A 9,134-nucleotide genomic window follows, 5' to 3' on the forward strand; every position below is an offset into this window, starting at 1 on the left:
AAGCGAGGCCCCCTCAGGGCCTAGCACCGATCAATCCAGTGGCTGGAGTGTTGCCACTGGTAAGCGCAACAAGCGCCTGCACACGGAGGTGTCCGGTGCAGGCAGCAGCGACGACGAGGCGGGCCCCTCCCCCCCTCGGCCTCAAACAAATGCAGGCCATGCCGCCGGAGCTGCGGCACCGCTCAAAAAGCTCCGAGTGAAGCCCCTGTTCGTGTTTTTAGACCAGGGGCACACGTACCCAAGGGTATACACCGCCCTCAAGCAGGCCCTGGCGGAAAAGTTCACCTGCCAAAACCGCGGCAAGGACGAGATCCAGGTCAATCCTGCGTCCGTCCCGGACTACCAAAGGGCAGTCCAGGCCCTTAAGGCGATAGGCGCCCAGCACTCCGTCCTCCTTCAGAGTGACGAAGTGCCCAAGAAATTCGTCTTGCGCGGAGTACACCGCCACACCCCGGCCGATTTCCTCCAGGAGGTATTTGCAGCCCTGAACCTGCCTGTCCAGAACCACTGGTTCTTGGAGAACAGGCTGCGCAGGGAAAAATGCGACGCCCTGGTCATTGAGGTGCCTCAGACGTGCGATTCTGAGCGCATCTACTCCCTGACAGAGTTCGGCGGCATGCTGGTGCGTGTCGTCGACTACAGGCGCCCCTCAGGCCCCGCCCAATGCAGCGTTTGCCAACGCTATAACCATGTTGGCAAGGCCTGCCATGCTGCCCCAGTGTGCCGGTGGTGCAGCGGGCCACACCGCGCCCCCGACTGCCCCAATGGGGGCAACCCTGACCACAAGAAGTGTGCTCATTGCAAAGAGGCACACTGCGCCAATTTCAAGGGCTGCCAGGCCTATAAGAAGGAGACCCGCCGTCACCTGCCCCCCGACGTCCGCAAGAGGCGCGAGCAACTGTCTCGCCGCGACGTGCGGGAAAATAGGCGGGCTGCTGCCCAGCCTCCGCAGTCAGGCCCCTCAGGCTACCAGGGCCCCCCCAGGCAGAATCCCTGGGGCCCCCCCAGGTACCCACCGCCCGCCACTTTCGGCCAGTACATGGCCCAGGCTGGCGTCAACCCCTGGACACCTCTGCAGCAGTGCAGCCAGGGGTACAACGAGCTGGAGTACCCAGTCCTGGCCAACAACCCTTGGCTGCGCAAGCCAAGGGGGCCCCAGGGGCCCAAGAAAAATGCCACTGGCCACAAAAATGGCCAGGGCAAACCGCAGCAGCCCCCCCAGGAGAGGGCACAGCAGCCTGCTCGCGATAAGCAGCCTGCCCAGCCCAAGCCGCTGGCCACCAGACTGGCTCCAGCAGCCCCGGCGCAGCGAACGCCCCCGCCCAGGCAGCCCCAGGTAGCACCTGCTCCTGAGGCTGACATGCTGATCGACTTGGCCTCAGAGCAGCCGACAGCCCCGCCCATGCGCACGGAGCAGCCAGCCCAACCTGGCTTGGCTGACTTCATGCAAGTACTGACAAAGTCGAGTACCTTTAACAAGGACTCGACACTGGCCGAAACAATCGTCCCCATGTGCCAGTTGATGGTAATATGGTGCGACCCAGCCATCTCCCTGCCTGACAAAGTCCAAGCCATGATGGGCTTCGTACAAACACTTGCTGCCAAGCTTAATGGCAGCTCGTAATCCGGCCCAGTGTTGCATACCAACCGCGGCCCATAGTCTTAAGTCCCTCCTATTCTGGAATGCACGCGGCATTAAAAATAAAATACCGGAATTAATTCACCACTTAGAAAAATACAAAATAAAAATAGCTGCGATTAATGAAACCCACTTAACTCCGACTGATAGAATTACTATATTAAATTATGTAATCTATAGGCGCGACAGAGTAAATCACAGAGGCGGAGGAGTGGCTCTTCTTGTTCATAAAAGTATAAAGCACACAGAGTGGCAGCTCCCCGCTTTTCTCAATCTTGAAGCGATAGCCATTAACCTAACTATTAACAGGCAAAACATAAAAATTATTTCTATGTATGCGCGACCAGGTAGGTCCCTGAGCGAGGCTGATCTGGACGCCCTGTATGGGGCGGCCCCGACCTTCCTCGCTTTAGGAGACATAAATGCTAAACACAGAGAGTGGAACAGCAGGCGAGCCACACAGAATGGTACAATTCTTTATAACCACCAATTAAATCACAACTACCAAATTCATGCTCCCATGGAGCCCACACACGACACAGGGCGTGTGGGGGTTCTCCCAGATGTTCTAGACATCGTTATTAATAAACGTGTGAACTCGGGATTCGAACTCGAAGTTGTACACGACTTAACGTCTGACCACTTCCCTATTCACTTAATTTTTGACGACGCAAATGTCGAATCAAATCCACCTCGCAAAGTTAGGGATTACAAAAATGCAGATTGGGTCAGTTTTAAAAATTTTTTGTCACTTAATCTTTCAGAACTTGATGAAATAAATAATAGCGATAATTTAGAAACCGCTATAACCAATTTTACCGCGAAAATTCAAGACGGAATCAGCCAGTGCATCCCAGAAAAGGAGGTTAAGTTAGTGCATGACGAGCTGCCAGCATACATTTGCGATATGATATCGCAAAAGAACAGACTGCGCCGCGAATACACACGGCGACGCACGCACATTATCAAACGCAGAATCAACGAGCTTCAAACTGCTATATCAGATGAACTCTCGTTGTGGCGTAGCAGCCAGTGGGAAGCCAAAATCGCGAAGCTCAATGTACAGGACGGGAGTGCCTGGGCAATGACTAAGCGAATTTTGAATAAATTTGATAAAATTCCACCCCTCCAAACAAATAATGGACTTGCATTTCTTCCCCAGGACAAGGCGCATGCTTTCGCAAGCACCTTAGAAACAGCATTCCAGCCCAATTTGCAGCCTTGCGACAGGCCATTCACTGCACAAATTTACCGCGAACTCCGCGCTAAACTGCACCAGCCCACTATCTCTGAGCCTCTCCCCACCCAGGCCCAAGAAATTAAGCGTGCTATCAAGAATATGAAGCCGCGAAAAGCCCCTGGGAACGACGGCATACAAGCAGTTGTTCTCAAACAGCTTCCAGACGAAGCCTTAGAATATCTGGCTGAATGCATTAATGCAATGCTCAGACTGAATATTTTTCCCTCCCAGTGGAAGGAAGCTAAAGTAATAGTCTTCCACAAGCCGGGCAAGGACAAAACACTGCCCCAGAATTACAGGCCAATAAGCCTCTTAAGTACTGTGTCTAAAGTTGCGGAGCGCATAATTTTACACAGACTCAAAGTACACATACACGAACAAAACTTGCTGCCAAATGAGCAATTTGGCTTTCGCAGTGCTCATTCGACTACCCACCAACTGGTCCGTCTTACTGAAGAGATAACCAGCGCATTCAACGTCCAAGACTACGTAGTTGCTACGTTTCTCGATGTAGAAAAGGCCTTTGATAGAGTTTTTCATGCAGGGCTCATACATAAAATGTATGCAGCAAACTTCCCGGATTGCTACACTAAACTCATAGCATCCTATCTAGCAGGCAGAACCTTTAGAGTGTCATCTGAAGGGGCAACGTCTGACCTAAAATTAATTAAAGCCGGAGTGCCGCAGGGCAGCATCCTAGGCCCTGTACTATTTAATATATATGTACGCGACATGCCTCGCCCCGCACACAGACTAGTCAAGCTAGGCTGCTATGCAGACGACACCGTACTGTATAGCAGATCTCATAACCTACAGCTAGCCACTACCAGGCTCCAGACTGCGCTCACTGAAATTGAACAGTGGTGTACAGCCTGGCGCATAAAAGTAAACACGACCAAGTCTGAGGCGATTGTGTTTACACGCAAAAACCTCCCGCCAGCCGACAACAGGCCGCAACTACGCCTATTTGATGAGCCAATCCCTCACAAGGACGTAGTTAAATACCTAGAAGTCCACATGGATAGGAAGCTCCTGTGGAGACAGCACATTGACATTAAACGAACCCAAGCTCAGGTTAGAATGCGCGCATTATATCCTGTAATGAGCAGGCGATGTGGCAGCACAGTCAAAAATGGATTACTGCTCTACAAAGCTCTCATACGCCCGATCATCACGTATGCAGCCCCAGTATGGGCTACTGCAGCATACTGCCATCTAATAAAACTGCAGCGAGTTCAGAATAGATGCATTCGAATCGCTGCAGACGCCCCGATATACTGTCCAATAGAGAACTTGCACAGTGAAACTAACACTGAAACTTTGCAAGATTTTTATATCCGCACAACCCAAAATTTTTACGATAAATGTGTGAATAATTTAAATCCACATATTTCCTCCCTTGGAAACTACGATCCAAATAATACACAGAAGTATAAGCTTCCGAAATCAATCCTGGCGCACCGCCCGCCGTAGCTGCGGGCGAGGCGCCCTCTGATTGGCCGAGCCTGACAGCCAATCAGCGCACGACCCCCTCCAAACAAAACTAGTTGCCGGCGCTCGGGGACTCGTGGCTCTCAGATCTCAGTCCAGCTCGAGGATGTAGGTTTCCGCTCCTCACGCAGCAGTTGGTAGCACTTATTTTCCACCCCCAGTTTTGAACTACCGCGTTCGGTCACTTCGTAGGGCATTAATATATGAGTGTGTGACACCCGAGGCTTAGTGCCTCGTGCCTAGCCGCGAAGCCCTGGCTAACTTAGTCCCAGGGCGGGTCGGACTGTGGGTGCTCCACTCCCTTGTTTTTTGCTAGGAGGTACGCCGTAAAAAAAAATCCCATAGGCTTTTATAAAAATTTTCTATTTTTCTTTCTATCATGGCATCAGGGGGGGATGTTGAATTTACTGATGCTTCGGCTCAACCCCGCCCCACCCTAAAAAGGGGATGTGAAGGCACCGATGACAGGGCCACAAAAATACAAATACAAGGTCACGACCACCAGAACATGTCAACACATGCCCTGGTCCAGTCCACAAGCGGCCAAAATGCCCCGAGAGGCGCAACAATGGGCGACAAAATTCAAGACGCAGCCCAGCAAAATCAGGCTCCCACAGGCGTCCCTGTGTACAGGTCGGCCCCCATTACTGTGAGGCACGATGCCAACATGCCCTATGAGGCAATGTTTGACAGATTCACCCAGCTAGGACTAAAATTTAATGCCAAAAACACGCAGCGAGGTACTATGTACTATTTTGAGTCGGTACCTCAATACCAAACGGCGCTCAAGGCGGTAAATGAGTCAGGCGCCGAATATTTCGTCACGCGGGCCACGGAGGACAAGCCACTCAAATACGTCTTGAAAGACATACCCAGTGGCACCAACATCGCCAGGATCACTAGCGATCTACTCGCACAACATGTACCAGTGATTGTGGTACATCAAATGTACGACTTTCGGAGACGACCATTAAATATGTATTTACTTGATGTTCCTCAGGGCAACGAGGCTCAAGTACAAAATCTGAGACATGTGATAGGCCTGAAAATCAGAGTTGCTGATTACAGGCACCCAGATGCGCCCCTGCAGTGTGGAAACTGCTTTCAGTTCGGGCATATTACAAAACAGTGTAGGTTTCGTGCTGTTTGTCCGCAATGTGCCGGGCTACACCGACACAGGGAAGACTGCCCTAACCCGCCCAAATGCACCAACTGTGCGCTCAGTCACAATGCAAAGTACAGGGGGTGCCCCGAGTACCTTAAGGCAGTTGAGCGCCGCAAGCCTAAGGACAGAGGTCCTCCGACACAACGATCAAACAATAACAAACAATCACACAGAAATCAGACCGCAAGGCGGTGGGAGCAACCGCCCCCCCCCCGCCCCCCCAACCCAGACGCCAGCAGCCATCACAAAACACCCTGGATGGCTGGATTATAGCTGGCAAACACAAGGCAGTAAGGCGGCAGCCTGCTCGCCCACAGTACCAGGAGTGGAAGACACCTACCCACAACCGATTTGAGGGTTTTTATGAAGATGAAGAAGAATACCCTGAAATTAACGCCTATCCACCTCGGAAGCACCAGGGCTATGCCAGGCAGCCCAGAAACAGACAAAACAACTGGAGCCCGCCTAAACAACAAAATAGGCGAGACAACATGACCCAGGAGCGAGAACAGCCCGCTAGGGAGCAGAGACAGCCCCGGGCAACAATGCCATTGCCCTCCACCCAAGTGGCCCCGCAACCAGCTGTGCACCAGGCACCTCCGCCCGCACAAGACAACAAAGCTTGTCCTGCACAGCCCAGTGGACAGGTTGGCCTACCTGTTCTGCCTGTTGCAGCCAGTTTACCATTACCCACACCACCACAGTTTGTGACAGCTGAGCAGGCAGCTGAAAATCATAAGGCATGCAATATCCTACACGGCACATTAACCCATGTTGCCAGCCAGCAACCCATTCTTATGGACGTAGCAGCTAAACTCGTCAACCTGCTCACTGCCTGGTTGGACACAACTGTACCTTTGGACAGAAGAATCCACCTAGCAGTTGATCTAATCACTGCCATGTCCTGTGTCTCAAATGCCAGTGCACAATAAGCAAATAAAGATTAAAAATGTTGCCACATGGAATGCTTGTAGCATTCGGAACAAAACGGCGGAATTAGACGAATTTCTTCGGGAACACGACATAGACATAATAGCACTAACTGAAACACACCTCTCACCGACAGACCCTTTGCGACTGCGAGGATACATAATACATAGAAGAGACCGCAACAACCTAGGCGGTGGAGTAGCACTCGCAATAAAAACATCAATTCTACATCATGCCATACAAGTCCCTGACCTAGGGCAAATAGAAGCAGTAGCAGCGACATTGGAAATTAAGGGCCAAAAATGTACAATAATTTCAGCTTATGCACCGCCGGGAAGAACAGTGACAGCCGCCAATCTGCAAGCGCTAGCAACATTTACACCTACCTTCCTCCTCTTAGGAGACCTAAATGCGAAGCACCCGGCCTGGAATTGTACAGGAACAACGAGTAATGGCCGCATCCTGTACAGACATCAAGAACAGAGTGCGTACATGGTCTGTGCTCCCTATCACCCCACCCGCTACCCTACCTCCCCTAATGAGAGGCCTGACATACTAGATTTCACTATCTATAAAAACACAAATTTTATTTATGAATTGGAGGTTATACACGAGCTTCACTCGGATCACATGCCAGTAATAGCTAGGCTAGAAGATGTCGAAGCGCTGGCAACAATACCAAAAACAGGCCGAAACTACAGAAGGGCAAACTGGGACAAATTAAATAATTACATAATTGATCACTTAAATCCCGACACAGAAATATCCTCTCCTGCTGACCTTCAATCCTATTCCGAATCCCTTACCCAAGTGATCACAGAAGCAATAGACAGATCAGTACCACTCATGAAACGTTCAGCTGACTCTACTGTTCTACCACCACACATCAAGCAACTAATTACAAACAAGAACCATGCCCGACGCCGCTGGCAGAGGAACAGATGCGCGGACCTCAAGAGAATATATCAAGAACTACAAACAGAGCTGTACAACAACATAGCTCTACACAAGGCTAGTGTATGGGACGAGAAGCTGGCTCTCCTAACCACCTCAGACAATTCCCTCTGGAAATTAAATAAATCCCTCTCCTCAAAACCTGTCATCATCCCTCCTATCCAGCTTCCCAATGGATCCTTAGCATTCACCCCGCAAGAAAAGGCAGCGGCCCTTGCTGACAGTCAAGAGCAAGCCTTCAGGCCAAATGAGCTGCCACAAAATCAAGACCACACGCAGCAAGTAATAAACAGAGTTATACAGCTTAAAGCCTTGCCTCTACACACAGAACCGCTACTTACGAGTACAGAGGAAGTGCGGAGGTTAGTGAAAGCGCTAAAAAACAACAAAGCGCCGGGCAATGACAAGATAGCAGCCATTGTCCTGAAACAACTCCAACGTCCAGCCCTTCAGGCTATTGTTACCTGTATTAATGGCATCTTAACAACAAACACATGGCCTACAGTGTGGAAAAATGCAAAAATTATCCTCCTTCCCAAACCAGGGAAAGATCCTAGGCTTCCCACCAGTTATCGTCCCATTAGTCTACTAAATACACTATCAAAAGTAGCGGAAAAAATCCTGGCGAATCGACTTCAGCTACACCTAACCACAAACGAAACTCTGCCACACTATCAATTTGGATTTCGCGCCGGCCACTCAACCACACACCAACTAGTCAGAATAGTGGAGCAGATAACATTGTCCTATGATTGGCGCCAGTACACAGCTGCAACCTTCCTGGATATAGAGAAGGCCTTTGATAGAGTGTGGCACGACGGTCTCCTCTATAAGCTACATGAAGCCAAACTCCCAGATACCTATATCCGCACTCTTGATTCCTATCTTCACGACCGCACCTTCCATGCCTGTATTCCTGGCGCGACCTCCACCTCCCGCGCTATTCTAGCCGGCGTGCCACAGGGCAGTGTACTGGGCCCGCTGCTATTTAACATCTATGTAGCAGACTTTCCCACCCTCCCACAAGGGGCTGAAATAGCATGCTACGCCGACGATACCATGCTATACTCCAGCTCCGTCCGACCCCGCACTGCACTACAAAGAGTACAGAATGCATTAGACTCACTGCAACAATGGTTCACAGACTGGAGAACAGCTGTAAATGTAGGAAAATCAAAAGCAATAATATTTGCTCGCCGCAGGATCCCAGCAAATCTACCCAAACTACAGCTCTTTGCTTCGGAAATAAACTTCTTTCCTTGTGTTGAATACCTAGGTGTTCTCATGGATAACAAACTCACATGGAAGGCTCACACACACAGCAAGAAAGCTAAAGCGTATGCAAGACTTGCAAAATTATATCCGCTACTCAATTACAAGAGCACACTCTCCACAGCAAATGCAAAAACATTATATCAGGCATGTGTTCGGCCTATCATGACGTATGCTTCGCCAGCGTGGAGCTACGCAGCGCCAACCAACCTCCGGCCACTACAAATAGTGCAAAATAAAGCACTCCGTACAATAGCCAAAGTACCAATATATGTACCAACAGCGCTTATTCACAAAGAACTCCGTATGGTACCACTGCAAGACATTTATGTTAAGCAAGCTAAATCTTTCTACCAAAAATCTGCCACACATGCAAATCCACTCATACGGCGATTAGGACAATACATGCCAGAAGACATCAGGGTTTACAAGCGCCCGAAACA

The 9,134-nt window shown here is 50.3% G+C and overlaps 1 protein-coding gene across 1 annotated transcript; it reads left to right on the forward strand.

Annotated features, from left to right (window-relative positions):
• Positions 1–829: 829 nt before the first annotated feature.
• Positions 830–1,624, forward strand: LOC134546131 (basic salivary proline-rich protein 1-like; the record flags this gene model as incomplete). The annotated part of the gene is made up of 1 exon (XM_063388678.1): positions 830–1,624. A coding segment is annotated over one exon (795 nt), but the record flags the coding sequence as incomplete, so codon positions are not given.
• Positions 1,625–9,134: the final 7,510 nt, after the last annotated feature.

Source organism: Bacillus rossius, unplaced genomic scaffold (genome assembly GCF_032445375.1).
Source record: "Bacillus rossius redtenbacheri isolate Brsri unplaced genomic scaffold, Brsri_v3 Brsri_v3_scf991, whole genome shotgun sequence".
Classification (NCBI taxonomy): Eukaryota; Metazoa; Arthropoda; class Insecta; order Phasmatodea; family Bacillidae; genus Bacillus; species Bacillus rossius.